Source organism: Cnephaeus nilssonii (genome assembly GCF_951640355.1).
Source record: "Cnephaeus nilssonii genome assembly, chromosome: 5".
In the NCBI taxonomy this organism is placed as follows: domain Eukaryota; kingdom Metazoa; phylum Chordata; class Mammalia; order Chiroptera; family Vespertilionidae; genus Cnephaeus; species Cnephaeus nilssonii.
The window spans coordinates 66,994,376-67,010,955 of NC_137076.1; the positions used below are offsets into that span (position 1 = coordinate 66,994,376).

The following is a 16,580-nucleotide window of genomic DNA, read 5'->3' on the forward strand; positions in this document are numbered from 1 at the left end:
ACATGAAATGGTACTCAATTGCACTAATTAATAAATGCACTAAAACAACAAAACATTTTTTCACCTATCATACTGACTAAAAAAAAAAAAAGAATGCCAAGTGTTGCCCTGGCCGGTTTGGTTCAGTAGATAAGAGTGTTGGCCTGTGGACTGAAGGGTCCTGGGTTCGATGCCGGTCAAGGGCATGTGCCTTGGTTGCGGGCACATCCCCAGTGGGGGGTGTGCAGGAGGCAGCTGATCGATGTTTCTCTCTCATCGATGTTTCTAACTCTCTATTCCTCTCTCTTCCTCTCTGTAAAAAATCAATAAAATATATTTAAAATATATATATATATATATATATATATATATATATATATATATATATAGTACTCGAGGCCTGGTGCACGAAATTCATGCATGGTTAGGGTCCCTAGGCCTGGCTGGCGATGCCAGCTGGGGCCTTCCTTCATTCCACGCCCCCCGCCCCCCACCCCCCACCGTGGTCAGCGCATGTCATAGCGAGTGATCAAACTCCCAGTCTCCTGGTCGAACTCTCCTGGCATATTAGACTTTTATATATAGAGAAAAGAAAATATACCTTTTAATAAAGCAATTTTATTTCTGGGAAATTAACTTGGAATTAAGACAAGATATAAAGATGCTGTATAAGATGGTCACTGCAGCTTATACAGTAAAAAAAACTATTTAAATAAGTAATCTCTACATTCATTAATATGGAAAAGTTATATTATGATACATCTGCATAAAATGTAAAACTTTTAGAAATAAGATAAATTTGTACAATGTGTGGTTGGGGGGATGAGAATAAACCAAAGAACTTATATGCGTAGCCCATGGATACAGGCAATAGGGTGTTGTGGACCTGAAGGGGTGGAGATAGGAGCAGGGAGGAGAATCACTAAATGCCTACCTTCTGCATACCCTCTCACTGGGAATCAAGCCAGGAACTCTGGGCATGTGCACTGACTGGGAATCGAACCAGTGACCTTATGGTGCATGGGATGACACTCAACCAACTAAGCCACACTGGCCAGGGCTAGAAAGCTGATATTTTAATATGTAAAATATAACCATGGCTACAAGTAAGTGATTAATAAACCCCATACTGTGATTTTAATAAAGTCTCCAAAATAAATAAAACTACTTTAAACAAGGTTAGGAGAGATTGAGGAATAATTCTTTTTGGTTTCCTGAATGAATTCAAAACTGCACTGGCACTATTTTAGGACTTCTGGGTGGCCCAGGCTTTGGTTGAAAAGAGGGACTTATCTGGATTACCAGAAACAGCAATATACAGGCCAGAACAATCCCCAAAACAGAAGTGTCTTAGGGGAACTGAAGGAACAATAATGCCTCACCTGCAGTTCCTATCAGAGAAAATTCATGATTAACAATCCTGAAATACTCCCCTACATTTGCTATAATGTTTCTATCTCTGGTAATAAAATTTCTTGCAGTATGTTGGGATGGAATACTTGTACTTCATTAAGAGAGTGACTGTAAATCCAGGTTTGGCCATGAACAGGCATGGTTTACGTTTGTTATCCCAGCATAACTAACATCCTACAGGCATATTAATAGATTGTTGTGTTAATTTAACACTCCTTAGTTTTCACCTACTCTGGACACTAAAGGTCCTCTGCAGCTATTTTATTATTCTTGAAGTTGCAAATCTGCTTAGGAAAATAGGAGGCCAAGACTATGAAGTTATATATAGATGGCACTCTGGTATTAGAAACTAGAAGAGATTAATATATCCACTTCATTCATTTATAAGGCCCAGAAATCTTGCCAAAAGTCTAGCTAGGTAGTAACAATATCTGGACTAAAACCCTGTCTTTCATACAGTGCATTTCTACACCATTCTCTTATTTAAATTTCCTAAGTATTCTTCAACTACAAATAAAAATTGTGGTAGAACAGTGTAGAAACAGGATTAGAGAGATAAATTACGAAGCTACTCCAAGTTTGCAGAATAGAATTTCTACGGGAAGAGAATGGATTCCAAGAAAATAAAGAGTTGCCTACAGAGACACACCAGCAAAATTGAAATTCTCATGAACCACACCATACAATAAGCACCAGCTTGTTCTTAATCCCCAACAAAGATTGAGGTACCCAATGAAAGCACCTGTAGGTTAATTAATTATACTAAACTCCTAAATATTTTTCACATGGCCATTTTCAATTAAAACTCCTGAGTCTTACCTTAATGGTTAAAAAACCTGTCAAACTGATTGCATAGCCAACAAAGAATTTGGGTTTTTTGATAGTTCACTGAGTATAATGTATAACTGTAAGTCTAGTAAGTAGGGAGATGAAATAACCATTAAGATTCACTAGGGCTTTTTTCTCTTAGCTAACTTTATGGACATTTTGCTTTACAATTTTTGCTCTCTTCAGTTAGTAATAGTAGTAAACAAATAGATCTTTGCAACTATAGAGAATGATGGCAATATTAAATTTAAAACAAAATTTTAAGTTTTTCTCCAAGTCACAAATTATTAATAATGATGAACATTACAGTGCAAAAGCTAAAGAAATCAATTAACTGTTGCAGTTCCTCTGAAGAAATGCTTTATATTTACAATACTATAATGCATGTCTACAATAATTACCTTACATTTACAGCATACCCTTTATTTCAACTGATCTCCACAGATCTATAAACATGCCTCATATTTCCCTATCCTACTGCTATCTTTTAATTTTAAGAAAAAGTGAAGATCTGTAAGTCTGCGTTAAAAGTTCAACTGCTAATGGAGGTATGAGGACACATATGTCATACCTTAATCAATAAAGAAATTTTTTAAAAAATTCAACTGAATAAATAGAAGTTCAGCTGATTTACAACTTAATTTACAAAGGTTTTTGTCTTGGTTTTTACTATTTCCATTTAAACTTTTAAACAAAAATGCAGTTGCTACAATCAAAGTACCCAAGGCCACTGGTCAGCATTCAAGGGCAGTGACATAATCTAATTCCCTCTAAAGAGGGATACGAATGTTAGAAGACTACCATTCCCCTACTGTGCGATCCACTCTCGTGTCAACTACCCTACTTCAGCTATTTTCCACCCAATCATCACTCAAAACATTTTAGTAGCAACTAGGGCCTCATTTTGCATCCGACTACGTAGTGTTTTGAAAAACACTGACATTTCCAGCTTACCCATTATTTCACAATAAAAATAAAACGCAGCCGTGCTTCCACATATAAATCCCCTTGCCTCACCTTGTTTTAAAACGCCCACGGAAACCTCCCTAGAGGGTGAACTGCAGGAGCGACCACCTAAACTTAGCGTTCCCGAGTCCCTTCACACGTGGGGGCAAAACCAGCGAGGCCGCGCCCGCCCGCCCGCCCGCCCGCCCAGCGGCCGCGGGCTCGCCCATCGGCCAAGGAGAAGCCGAGGTCCCACCTCTTCCAGCCGCTCGCGTCCAGATGTCCATTTATGTAAAGAGGCAGCGTGAATGACACCTTGGAACAGAATACCTCCGACTGACAGCGAAAGGAGGCCTGCCCCTCCCCCGCCCGCCTCGGTCGCTACGCCAGCAGCCCCAAACACACCCCCCGGTGCCCACCACGGGAGCCACCGACCTGCTTCCAGGGATTCCAGTGGGGGCGGCGGCGGCTCCGACCCGGCCGGGGACAGGTGCTGAGGCGGCTTTTTGGTCCAAGGGTTCTCCTTAGGCAGCGGCGGCGGCGGCGGCGGCGGCTTTTCTTCGGAGCCGGCCGTCGCCTCCTCCTCCTCCCGGGCGTCCTCGGCCGGCGGGTCCCGCGGCGGCGGTGGCGGTGGCGGTGGCGGCGGCTCTCCGCCGAAGGGGCCCCCTGGCACGCGCGCCCTGTGCGCCAGGTGCAGCGCCAGAGGCCTCACGGGCACGGCCGCCTGGGGCACGCTGTGACCCAGCACCGGCGCCGGCGACGGCTCTCCCCGCGCCCCCGCGCTGGTGGCGGTGGCGGTGGCGGTGGTGGCGGCGGCGGCCCTCTCCTCCTTCGCCGCCGGCTGGCCCTCCTGTTCGGGCGGGGGCAGCTGCTCGGTCTGCCGGCTCACCCCGGGCGACAGCGACTCCTTCTCGGCAGCCGCCGCGGGCGACTCTTCCCGAGAGTGAGCCGCAGGCACCGGAGCGCGAGCAGACATGGTCCCCTTGCCCCAGCCGCCCCAGCCGCGGGAGGCCCGGGGCCAGGGAGGCCGGGGCCAGGGAGTCCGGCTGCCCGTCTCTCCGCCGGGGCACCCACTGGCTCCGGCCTGGGGCACAGAGCCCGAGAACCCGGCCGCCGTCGCCGCCGCCACCGCCGCCCGCGTCGGCCGAGGCCGTGCAGCGCCCGGGGTGCCGCCCCTCCCCGCGTCGAACGGAGCGCTAACCGCCCGTTGGCTCCGTCCGCCTCAGCGACGCACGCCCGAGCCAGCCAACCCGCGCCGGGCGCCGCAGCCGCGAGCCGCCGGCCGCCAGCCGTCACCTGGCGCAGGCAGCGAGCGAGGAGCAGCCGCAGCAGCAGCAGCAGCCGGCCGGAGGACCTCTAGCGGAGTGCGGGCGGCACGCGCCCGAACAGCCGGTAACTGCTCGCGGGGCGTGAGGGGGCGGTCCGAGGGGGGACGGCGGGGGCGGGGCCTCTGGGAGGAGCGTGACGTGGCTACTCACCGGCCGCGGCCCTCGCCTGGCCGCCGCCCGCGGAGGCTGACTGACGTGCCCGCCCCGAGGGCCGGTCCCGCCCCAGCGGCCCGCCGAGGGGGAGGGAGGGCGAACTGGGCGATTCCCGGCTCCCGGGCTGGGGCCGCCCGGGCTGCGGGCGCCTGGGCGGGGCGCGCACCGGGCCTCTGTGACTCGGGGCGGACTCGATCGCCAGCCGGCGGGCGTGGGGGGGGGGCGTGGCGGGGCGGGGCGTGCTGCGCACGTGGGACCCGGCGTAGCTTCGCCCCGGCGCTGAGGCGGAGTCGTCCCGAGGCGAGGCCCGGTGGTCTCCGGCGCCCAACTTGGGCCGCTCCGGGTTGAGCTGGTGCCCCCGACCCGGCCGCACTGTCCCGACGTCAGTCGCCTCGCCACGTGAGGAAAAGTCCCCCCGCTGGCGCTTTGGGGCACCGCGGCCACCTGTGATCTTAAGCCTCGTCCAAAATGAAAACGGTACAATCTGTAGGTATTAGGAAACCTTTGCCCAGGCAGTTTAGTGCTCTTCCCCGCCCCAAGTCCAACCCGCAAAATGGAAACAAAGTATCTCTCTCTTTAAAATTACTTGTTTAATTTTTAAAGAAAACACTTGTTTACAAACTAACGATGTCCCAAATGTTTTTCCCAGGACACGTTTTGATTTTTAAAATCCGATTAAGGCCTTCCTAATTTCCACTTAAATCAACGAGAGATGACACTGGTTTCACGTGAAGTGCATTTATGAGTTAAGAACGTTCATGTTCGGGGTGCAAGGTTGCTGGAAATGGGTTCCGCTTTAGGGCTGTCAAACTAAACAGACGATTTGTACAGGACTCCCCTCTCGGGAGTCTCACTTTGTAAAGCTAATCAGCTGTGCAAATATTACAACAGCTATAAATAAAGCCTTTCCTATTTTATATATATAACTAATGCCCAATTTATCCGACGTAAGCAATCTCCTAAACCCATTTCTAGTTCAATAGGGATTTTATTTGCACCCACAGTCCCAGAGGGGTGCCCTCTTTACTAGCCCCTTTACTAGTGAAGCTTTTGTGTTTTTAACTAGAAACCAGCTGCTCTTCCTTCTAATCAGCCTTTAGGAGTCCTGCTAGTTAATGCCTGACTTTTTTCCAAAAGCCTATCAACACATTCACACTTGATGAGACTCAGAGAACACAATTCTATTTTACCTGTAGCTATTTAACTATAGTTGCTTAACGATGAAGATGTATTATGAGAAACGTGTCATTAGCAATTTCTTCATTTTTATGAACATCATAGAGTGTACTTACACATCTAAGCTGTATGGTATAGTGTATATTGTTAAGCATACACTCTAAATAAAGTACAATATAGTAAATACATAAATCAGTAATATCATCATTTATTATCAAGTATTATGTATTGTATACATAATTGTATCTGCTACTGGCAGTGCAGTAGGTTTGTTTACACCAGCGTGACGACAAACACGTAATGTGTTGCACTATGGCATTATGATGGCTACAAGATCACTGGGTGATAGGAATGTTTCAGTTCCATTATAATGTTATGGGGGGGCTACCTTCATATATGTGGTCAGTCATTCACAGAAACATTGTTATGAGGTGCATGGCTGTATATATGGGTTTAAGGTTGATTCAGTTGAGAAAAATGTTATGTGGGCCCGGCGGGCGTGGCTCAGTGGTTGAGCCTCAAAAGGTGGGGCAAGGAATGGATTAACAAAAGAAATGGGCCAGGCCATCTTTTATAAAGGAGGGTTTTTATCATGCAGATTACCTCTTCCTTCTATGGAGATTACCTCATAGGAATTGACCAGAAAATTCCAGACAGTTTGATTAAGATTGTGTTTCTGGTCCAGTTTGAAACTGCAGGTAGATCAGATTTTTTAAAAATATGTGTGGTTTTTTTTTTTTTTTATTTCAGAGAGGAAGGGAGAGAGAGAAATAGAAACATCAATGATGAGAGATCATTGATCGGCTGCCTCCTGCATGCCCCACGTGGGGATTGAGCCCACAACCCGGGCATATACCCTGACCAGGAATCGAACCGTGACCTCTTGGTCTATAGGTCAATGCTCGATTCTTAACCACTGAGCCACACAAGCCAGGCAGATAAGATATTTAATCTAGGCTTGGTATCATGGGATTTTAGCAAAAGTGACACCATTTTGAGACTGGTTTTTCACTTTAACAGTTGTTTTCCTCTTTTTTTTTTTTATTAAAGTGAAAAATCATAAAGGTACTTTATTGAAGAAACACAGGAGGACTTTCTTGGAAATAGGTTGTGCTTGAAGAGGGAGATGAACTGGAAGGTAAATATGTTCTCAAGGGGTCTGTCTATAAAGAGCTCAGCAGTAGGTGTTTGGGATCTTCACTGTAGGGCAATGCCTATCTCAGTAAAGGAATTTGGCTACTTGTCTGTCTTTTAAACACATATTAATGACTGCTTCCACACAGCTGCCTCTTGGAAACAACCTCACCAGTCTTCTATTTGCCCCTCCATATCTGCTCTCCACCATTTTCCTGCTTTTGTGTCAGGGAAGGCTGACCTGTTAAGATTGTAGTAATAGATCCCTGCCCCTCCTTTGTATCTCCATGGGTTCAGGCAGTGGGAAGTATCTGCAGGTGATTAGAGGCCAGAAGATAAGTCATAGTCCTTATTACCCACAGTTATTATCCATTCTATGGATTATTTCCCTTGTGTAGGGTCATCGTTTAGCCTGGAGAAACAAGTTATTTGGTTTAAAACACAGCCATCAGGGAAATGGGGATGGGAAAGCCAGTTATCAATAGGACTGTGAGAAAGCTGCATCCTTTAACCAGATGTTCTTCTCTTTTCCCAATTGTTAAAAAGAAACAAGGTGGTATCACTTGCCCCACCCCCACCCCACAACAAATGTAAACTTAATTGTTTTCAGCCCCTCCCAGGAATGTGACCTTAAGCCAGTCTGGTTTACCTACATTAGTGAGGAAATCTGCTCCCTAAAGACCCCTACCTTTTTCGACACAATTAGATCTTTAAATTTGCTTGTTTGAATTTTTGTTCTTCTACAGATTTGGTGACAGCAATGGTGGGATTTGAAGGAAAGTTCTGATGCATTTGGGGGCAGCAAAAAACAGGTGTGGTGCCCAAGAACTTTTTTGAATTCTCTTGTCTTGCTGTTTCTGAGGGCCATTGGTGTTCTGAACTCCTGCTGTTTGCACTGAGCTCTCGATCTAATTGGCTGTCCAATCCACAGATTAGGAGGTCAGTTTGAGCTCCCAGACAATATAGTTCCCCAGTTGTTTGAAATTCCTTTCTCGCAGTTCCAGTCTGAAGCCCCCATTCACTGGAGGTTACTGGTTTAGTCCTTTGCCCATTCCAGTTTGTAGTCCCCATTCACTGGGGTTTGCTGGCTTAGTCCTTTCCCCAGTTCCAGTCTGCAGTCCCTATTCACAGGGTTCTACTGGTGTAATCCACACTGGGGATTGCTGATAGTGTGCACAGCCTTCTATTGGTCAGTCCATAGTAACATTTCTTTGGTTACTGCTGGTTTGTTAAAGTTCACGTTTGTCTGTCTTGTTGTGTGTAGATTAAAGGCTAGTACAGCATCTTCCATGTTGAGAATTGGTAATTAGTTAGGTTTGATCAGATAATTGAATCGACACCTCCTCTCTTGGGAACTGACCTTTAAATCACTTCACAACTGATATTCCCTTTTGTTAGACCACGTTCCATTTCGCTAAGACCACATTCCACTTGCTAAGACCATCATCCTTCCCCTCCGGACCTTCTTTGGATTCACACCTGCCCAAAGAATGCTCCGCCCAGGAAAAACCATCCTAGAGTCCTTTAAAATCTCTGACTGCCTGTCCTTGGGTGCTGGCGACATTTGGGGGCTCAGCCGATCTGGTATCCAGATGACCTAATAAATCTATAATCCCTTACCACTTTGGCCTCGTGCATTCCTCCTTCAGCGACCCTAACAGTTACCACCTGGCATTAGATTGAGTCCAACTTGTAAACTGGACTGGTTTCGTGATCAGATGTAGTCCAGTGGGAGGCCTCAGGGAAATAAACATTTCTTTTAAATAAGGTTAGTTGCTAATGGGGGATCTCGAAAATTAAAAAAAAAAAAAAAAAAGCTGCAAACACTGGGGAGCATAGGTTGAGCATGTAAAGGTTGTTAGAGCTCTCTTTACCTCAAGAACACTCCCATGATAGGTCTTAGGTATTAGTTTGGCTCCAGGAAATCCAAAGGCCTAGCTAAAGAAATTAGTTTCTTTATATCCAAAGAGCTGAGCACGCCACCTTCCAGCACACCTGCTTGTTTTATGTTTAAGAGCTATTGTATAATGCCAGATCTGCATATATCTAGGAAGACAAAAAAATTTTACTAATAACCTAGAATCAAGATGGTCATTATTGGAACATTCCAGTTAAACAAGATGGCTCATTTATGAACAGCACTTGAGCAAAGGATCCAGAGTTGAACAAACAGAAATGGATGCCTGCATTAATTGGCATGCAAAAGGCCTCAGGATTCCAAAATAGCTTTATGAAAAAACTCATTAGAAAAGGCTAATGAAAATTTAAAGATATGAGGTACCTAAAACAAAAGACAATAGGATAAACGTGACTCCCTCTACTCCCCCATCCTTTTTTTTTTTTAATTTCTTTATTGATTAAGGTGTCACATATTTGTCCTCATCCCCCCATTCCCATCCCACACCCCTCCCCATGGATGCCCCAACCCCCTGTTGAACTTAACCATTGGTTAGGCTCATATGCATGCACACAAGTCCTTTGGTTGATCTCTCCCCCCTCCCCCCACCCTCCCCTATCCTCCCTCTGAGGCCCGATAGTCCGATCGATGCCTCCTTGTTTCTGGTTCTGTTCTTTTTCATCAGTCTATGTTGTTCATCATTTCCCCTAGATGAGCAAGATCATGTGTCCCTAGAGATATACTTATATGAACTGAATGTGAGATGAGCAATAATATTTATGCTGACAGGCAAATGAATCAGTCTGTAGTGAGTTTCTTTCTGGACCAACAGTTCTTTTGAAACCCAATATCCATGTCCACCAGTTCCTTATGTGTACATGTCGGCACTGACCCCTCAGCTCTGGATGGTGGACAAATGGTGGTAATGCAGGTTCAATTCCCTCTGGTTGGGTCTCGGCCGGACCCAGGGGCACGGCTTCATCCAGACCCAGGGGCACGTGGCCTCACCTGGACCCAGGGGGTACGTGGCCTCACCCGGACCCAGGTGCGCGCAGCTTCCCCTAGACCCGGGACCCAGCCTCACTGGGATCCAGGGGCACACGGCCTCACCCGAATTCAGGGGCACATGGCCTCACCTGGACCCGGGATCCAGCTTCACCCGGACCCAGGGGCGCATGGCCTCACCCGGACCCAGGGGTGCGTGGCCTCTCCCAGACCCAGGGGCGCGTGGCCTCACCCGGGCCCAGGACCCAGCCTCACCCGGACCCAGGGGCGCGTGGCCTCACCCAGATCCAGGGGCCCACGGCCTCGCCCGGACCCGGGACCCAGCCTCACCCGGATCCAGGGGCACACGGCCTCGCCCAGACCCAGGATTTAGCTTCACCTGGACCCAGGGGCGCATGGCCTCACCCGGACCCAGGGGCGCATGGCCTCACCTGGACCCAGGGGCGCGTGGCCTCTCCCGGGCCCGGGACCCAGCCTCACCTGGATCCAGGGGCACATGGCCTCACCCGGACCCAGGATCTAGCTTCACCCGGACCCAGGGGTGCGTGGCCTCACCCGGACCCAGGGGCGTGTGGCCTCACCCGGATCCAGGGTTGCGTGGCCTCACCCGGATCCAGTCCCCCATCCTTTTTCACCTGAGTACTCACATTTTAGTAATTCTCCTTCTGAACTATTTTTCCACTCTGAAGAGACTATTAGGCAGTTACTTTTAAAATGAAACTCCTACAGGTTGCAGACAAATCTCTCCAGGTATCCTTCACCTTTTGGTCATAGGTCAAACTGAGATTCATAGTTAAGGCACTGGCCCTTTGATTCCTGTCAGGGCACATACAATAATCAACCAGTGAATGCATAAATGAGTGGAAAAATAAATCGATCTCTCAATCGCCCCTTCCCTTCCCCCCCTCCCCTTCTCCTGCTCCCTCAATTAAAAGAAAAAAAATGCCCTGAGTCTCCTTGGAAGGGACTATACCAGGTCCTCCTCACTACCCAGATGGTAGCCAAACTTAAGGGCTTTTAAATAATTTAAATAAATATTTAAATAAATATTTAAAATATTCACAACTGAAGAAGACTTTCCTGACATCTGATCCTGTGCGGACGCTGGATACCTTTATATCAAGTTGACAAGGAAGAGAAGTAGCTGACATCAATGTAGACTACTGCCACACAAGATGCTGCTTAAGACTTCCTACTTTAACTAAACATAAAACTCTTCTTTTCTTTACTCTGACGTTGGCCTAGAAAGAGAACACCATCACCAGTAAGTATCTCCAGGCCATAACTAAGGGGGAGGGGGGAGGGGTAAATCTAGAATTTAGAACAACTTTTTCTTTCAGGCTACGAAACTTAGCATATGTGCGAAAAATGTGACCTCTGGCTTCAATGGGCAAGTGTAACAATCCCTGCAAATAAAAGTGCCACTTAGGTGGAAGTGGTTTGTGCCCTGACAGGATTTGTCTTTGTCTGTGGTGATTATTATTCTGCTTGGGTCTATGAATACCTAGATGGTTGGCAGATAACCAGGCAATGTCTCTTAGGTTCTCTAACTGCCCCTAACTTTTCACAAAGGAAGTAGTGCACTTCTTAAGTCAACTCTTTTGGATTTACATGTTGAGTTAGAAAGGAGGCATTCATGATTCAGAAATGGCTTCCTTTGGCAGGCCCCTACTTCCCTATTTAGGAATAAATGTAAATGAGGCCATGATCAGGAACCTCTCCTTAACTATTGAAGATATTCATCCTTATAATGAACAACATAAACTGATGAACAAAAACAGATCCAGCCCTAGCTGGTTTGGCTCAGTGGATAGAGCATCGGCCTGCAGACCAAAGGGTCCCAGGTTCGATTCCGGTCAAGGGCACATGCCTGGGTCATGGGCTCAATCCAACGTGCAGAAGGCAGCCAATCAATGATTCCTTCTCATCATTGATGTTTCTATCTCTTCCTCTCCCTTCCTCTCTGAAATCAATAAAAATATATTTAAAAAAAAACAGATCCAGAGACAGAGAAGCATCAATCAGACCCTCAAACCTCAGAAGGAAGGTAGGGGAGGGTGGGGGTAAGGGAGAGAGATCAACCAAAGGACTTGTATGCATGCATATAAGCCTAACCAATGGACACAGACAACGGGGGGGGGGGGGGGGGCGGTTGAGGGCATGAGTGGGGGTGATAAGGACACATATGTAATACCTTAATCAATAAAGAAAAAATTTTTAAAATATATTTTATTGATTTTTTACAGAGAGGAAGGGAGAGGGACAGAGAGTTAGAAACATCAATGAGAGAGAAACATCGATCAGCTGCCTCCTGCACACCCCCTACTGGGGATGTGCCCGAAACCAAGGTACATGCCCTTGACCCGAATCGAACCTGGGACCCTTGAGTCCGCAGGCCGACACTCTATCCACTGAACCAAACAAGTTAGGGCAATAAAGAAATTTTTAAAAATTAAAATTAAAAAGGACAAAAAAAAAAAAAGATATTGACCCTTAGACTCTGTGGCCACAGTTGTTCTTGGTAATAGGATAAACCTTGATTATCTTTTAACTGAGCAAAGAGATGTCTGAGCTGTGGTTAGTACATTCTGCTGCAGTGACATTAACATATGTGGGGAAGCTAAAACTCTGGATTACTGAGCAAGCCACTTGGTTTAAAAAGGTGACTTCTGCCCACTGGCATGGCTCAGTGGTTGAGCGTCAACCTATGAACCAGAGGGTCATTGTTTGATTCCTGGTCAGGGCACATGCCGGGGTTGCAAACTCGATCCCCAGTGTGGGGTGTGAAGGAGGCAGCTGATCAATGATTCTCTCTCATCATTGATGTTTCTCTCTCTCTCTCTCTCTCTCCCCCTCACCCTTCTTCTCTGTAATCAATAAAAATATATTTTTTAAAAAGTGACTCCTTCACTGGGCTCTTTAGTTTATTTGATTTTAATTGATTTGGGTCTTGAGGACTATGGCTCTGAAGTACATTTTATTTTATTTTTAAATATATTTTATTAATTTTTTTACAGAGAGGAAGAAGGGAGAGGGATAGAGTTAGAAACATCAATGAGGGAGAAACATAGATCAGCTGCCTCCTGCACACCCCCTACTGGGGATGTATCCGAAACCAAGGTGCATGCCCTGGAACAGAATCAAACCTGGGACCCTTCAGTTCACAGGCCGACGCTCTATCCACTGAGCCAAATTGGTTAGAGCTGAAGTACATTTTAAACAGTGGAAATTATGCTGCTTATAGTTATAATAATCTCCCTAATGCATTGTATCCTTTCAAAAGCTTTGAATGCATGTTCACAGCCACTGACAGCCAGGCAAATAATCTCCTCAAGATTGGTTGGAGAGTCATCCCTGGAGGTTTGACTCTCTGATCAGCGCACACACAGGAATCATTCAATGAATATATGAATGTAGAACAAGTCAATCTCTTTCTCTCTCCCCAATTAAAAAAAATCAATAAATAAAATTTAAAAAATCTGTTTCTTCCTACTTATTTGAAAAAAGACTGGAATGTCAAAAAGAATGAAGAGAATGACCTACTCAAGATTGTGAACCTGAAGTCATAACCTGTTTGTTTGGTAATGGAAAACTGGAATCTAGAGCACAGGTATAGGGTTATCTTTTCAAAGAAGGGAGATAGGTGCTGGCTGGTGTGGCTCAGTTGGTTGGAGCATGGTCCCATGCAACAAAGGGTTTCAGGTTTGATTCCCAGTCAGGGCACATAACTAGGTTTCGGGTTTGATTCCTGGTTGGGGCCTACAAAGGAAGCAATTGATCCATGTTTCTCTTTCACATTGATGTTTGTCTCTCCCTCTCCCTTCCATTCTAAAATCAATTTAAAAAAAAAAAGGGAGTTAGTTCTCTAGGCCCTCAGAAGTTATGAAACACCTAATTACCTTATACAAACTTGATATTCATATGATTGTTCAAATGAGCCTTTGAAAGATAAATCTTGTTTTTCCTGTTTAGAGTACGCTAATATATCATCAGATGATTGAACCCACTCCTTCTTCCCCTCCCCCTGGTGTCTCAGGAAAGTAAAGTCCCACAAGAACATCAAGGTCTTTGTTTTTATTACCAGTGCAATTTAGGTTCAGGCTGGCGAAAACCGAATGTGCAAATAGGTGTACTTTATGCTGGAGAGATTTCAGAGAATGCATTAGATATAGTCTGTTTCAAAGTCCTACAGTCCAAGGAAAGGATAAAACTGGAACCCAGAGATTTGTAACTTCCTATAAAATGACTTTAAAAGAGACCAATTTTTCACTGAACCAACATTACCTCCAAGTCAAAGAGCCTTGGGCCCTGTTTATCATAAAAGGTGTGAGCTAAATGCTTGGATTAGTACTACTTTCAATTATCTCTAACCTTCTAGTGAGGGTCAATGCTGGTGTGTGTTTGAAAGGCTTCACACATACCTTCCTTTCAATAAATACACTGATATATTCAATCTTAGATAAAGTGAGAAGGCAGGGGAGGGAGGGTAAGAGATCAACCAAAAGACTTGTATGCATGCATATTAGCATAACCAATGGACACGGACACTGGGGTGGTGGGGGCTTGTCCTGGGGGGTAGGAGTGGCGCGGGGCGGGGGGGGGGGGGGGGGGAGGGTCTATCAGGGAAAAAGAAGACATTTGTAATACTTTAAACAATAATAAAAAAAGATGAGAGTAAAAGCACCTTCAGGAAACTTTTTCCCCCTCACTTATCTGTATTATACAAATAGGTTAAAAAAAAAAAAAGACAAAACAAAAACACCAAAAAACAAACAAACAAAAAAAACAACCCCACTGTGCTTTCTATGAAAACAGTTTCAAAACAAATCTAGGTTACCTTTCTAGGTAAGTAGGAACTCTTAAATGTTTAAGTGTCTTGCCTAAGAACTCTCCACCAATAGCTAGGATTGATACTCTGCCTTTCCTGGCAAACTATTTAGACTTCATTTATAATGTGGGTGGAAGAAAAAAAAAAGGTTTCTGTGGAAAGTAACCTCTGGGTTATCTGACCTCATGGTGGGCAGTCAAGCCTGAGGCCTATAAAATTCTTTAGTGAAAGGTTTTACTAAGCCAGCCTTGTCCATTGTTCTCGTGCCCGTAGGTTAACACCAGTATTACCCCTGAAAGCGGGTATTAACCCTCAGGAGAGCACATAATCTTGTTAACTGTTTTGGATTACAGAAGCCCACCACCATGAAATTTTCCTTACTGCAAATGCATAAAAGAAGCTGTGAAACTCTTATTTCGGTAGTGTATTGGTTCCCATGCATATGCTGTCTGTTTGGCTCAAACGCATAAACAGTCTCTACAGGTTTGGATGTTTCTTACATTGACAAATTCTATCCCCTATTGACAATCCCTGTTCTTTGAGAAGTGGAAGTGAAAAAATTATGCTTCTTTGAACTTAGTTTATTTGTAGGGTATTTTGAAAAAATGGTTAAATATTACTATCATTAGTATTAAGTTATTGTTGATACTATCAATGGACTGACCACACTTTGAGCAGCAAAGTGCTAGGGTACATACACCTCTTTCTTTGTGGAATTACCCAGGTCCTGTATGTAGGAAAACTGTTTTACTTTAGGTCAGTGGTTGGCAAACTCATTAATCAACAGAGCCAAATATCAACAGTACAACGATCGAAATTTCTTTTGATAGCTGGGAAAACCGACTTCTGCGCATGGGCCACGAAGTTTCAATCGCACTGCACGTGGTATTTTGTGGAAGAGCCATACTCAAGGGGCCAAAGAGCCGCATGTGGCTCGCGAGCCGCGGTTTGCTGATCACTGCTTTAGGTAGTCACAGATTCGACTTTTACAGTTGTTTACTAGTACATTTTCTTTGACTAACAAAATCTGGTAAATCTGCACATTAGCTCTTTAGGTCCTGAGAAAATTATTTCGGGTTCTTTTGGTCCAACATGTTATAATTAAAACTGTCTCAAAATTCTTCATACAATCATTTGTTTCCTAGGATTCTGTCTATACGACTATTCCTAGAATTAGGTTATCTATTCCTGCAAAACATACTTTTCCCTATGTCTCACCTGCCATGATCTTTCCTTTTATATCCAAACCCAGCTTCTATAGCAACCTCTACCCAGGTCCCCCATTCCCCGTCTATAGTTTTCTAATTAGAAGTTTAGTTTTCTAATTTCTAGATTTTAATTGTTTGCAGTACATTTACTAGTTTAAATGTAATATTATCCAATACTGAGCTATACAACATTCAGACAGCCATGGTTTGTCAGAATGCTGGTTTCCCTGGGATCAAATATTTAGAGGGAAATTTTGGCTCTTGTAGATAGTGAATATGATTCTGTTAGAGCTTCCCTAGCTTATTTTTATTTATTTAAATTATTTTTTAAAAATATATTTTTATTGATTTCAGAGAGGAGGAAGAGAGGCAGAAACATCAATGATGAGAAGGAACCACTGACTGGCTGACTCCTGCATGCTGGACCGAGCTCGCAACCCAGGCATGTGCCCCCAACCAGAATCGAACCAAGACCCCTCGGTCCACAGGCAGGCAGATGCTCTATCCACTAAGCCAAACAGAACAGGGCTAATTTTTTATTTTTATTTTTTTTTAAAAAAAATATATTTTTTTGATTTTTTACAGAGAGGAAGGGAGAGGGATAGTGAGTTAGAAACATCGATGAGAGAGAAACATCAATCAGCTGCCTCCTGCATAACCCTTACTGGGGATGTGCTCACAACCAA

General features: G+C 45.1%; 1 protein-coding gene across 15 annotated transcripts in view; it reads right to left on the reverse strand.

The window, feature by feature from the left end:
* Positions 1–4,723, reverse strand: part of LARP1B (La ribonucleoprotein 1B) — a 92,340-nt gene extending 87,617 nt beyond the window's left edge. For 4 of the 15 annotated variants that reach the window (XR_013813516.1, XM_079770663.1, XM_079770661.1 and 1 more), the window contains exon 1: positions 3,601–4,717. Coding sequence is in view for 10 of the 15 variants with exons in the window: in XM_079770663.1 (XP_079626789.1) it covers positions 3,601–4,141 (541 nt within the window). In the remaining 5 variants the exon portion in view is untranslated. Of the gene's footprint in view, positions 1–3,600 lie in introns of all 15 variants that reach the window. The other 11 variants (XR_013813512.1, XM_079770659.1, XM_079770656.1 and 8 more) reach the window with 7 other exon arrangements.
* Positions 4,724–16,580: the final 11,857 nt, after the last annotated feature.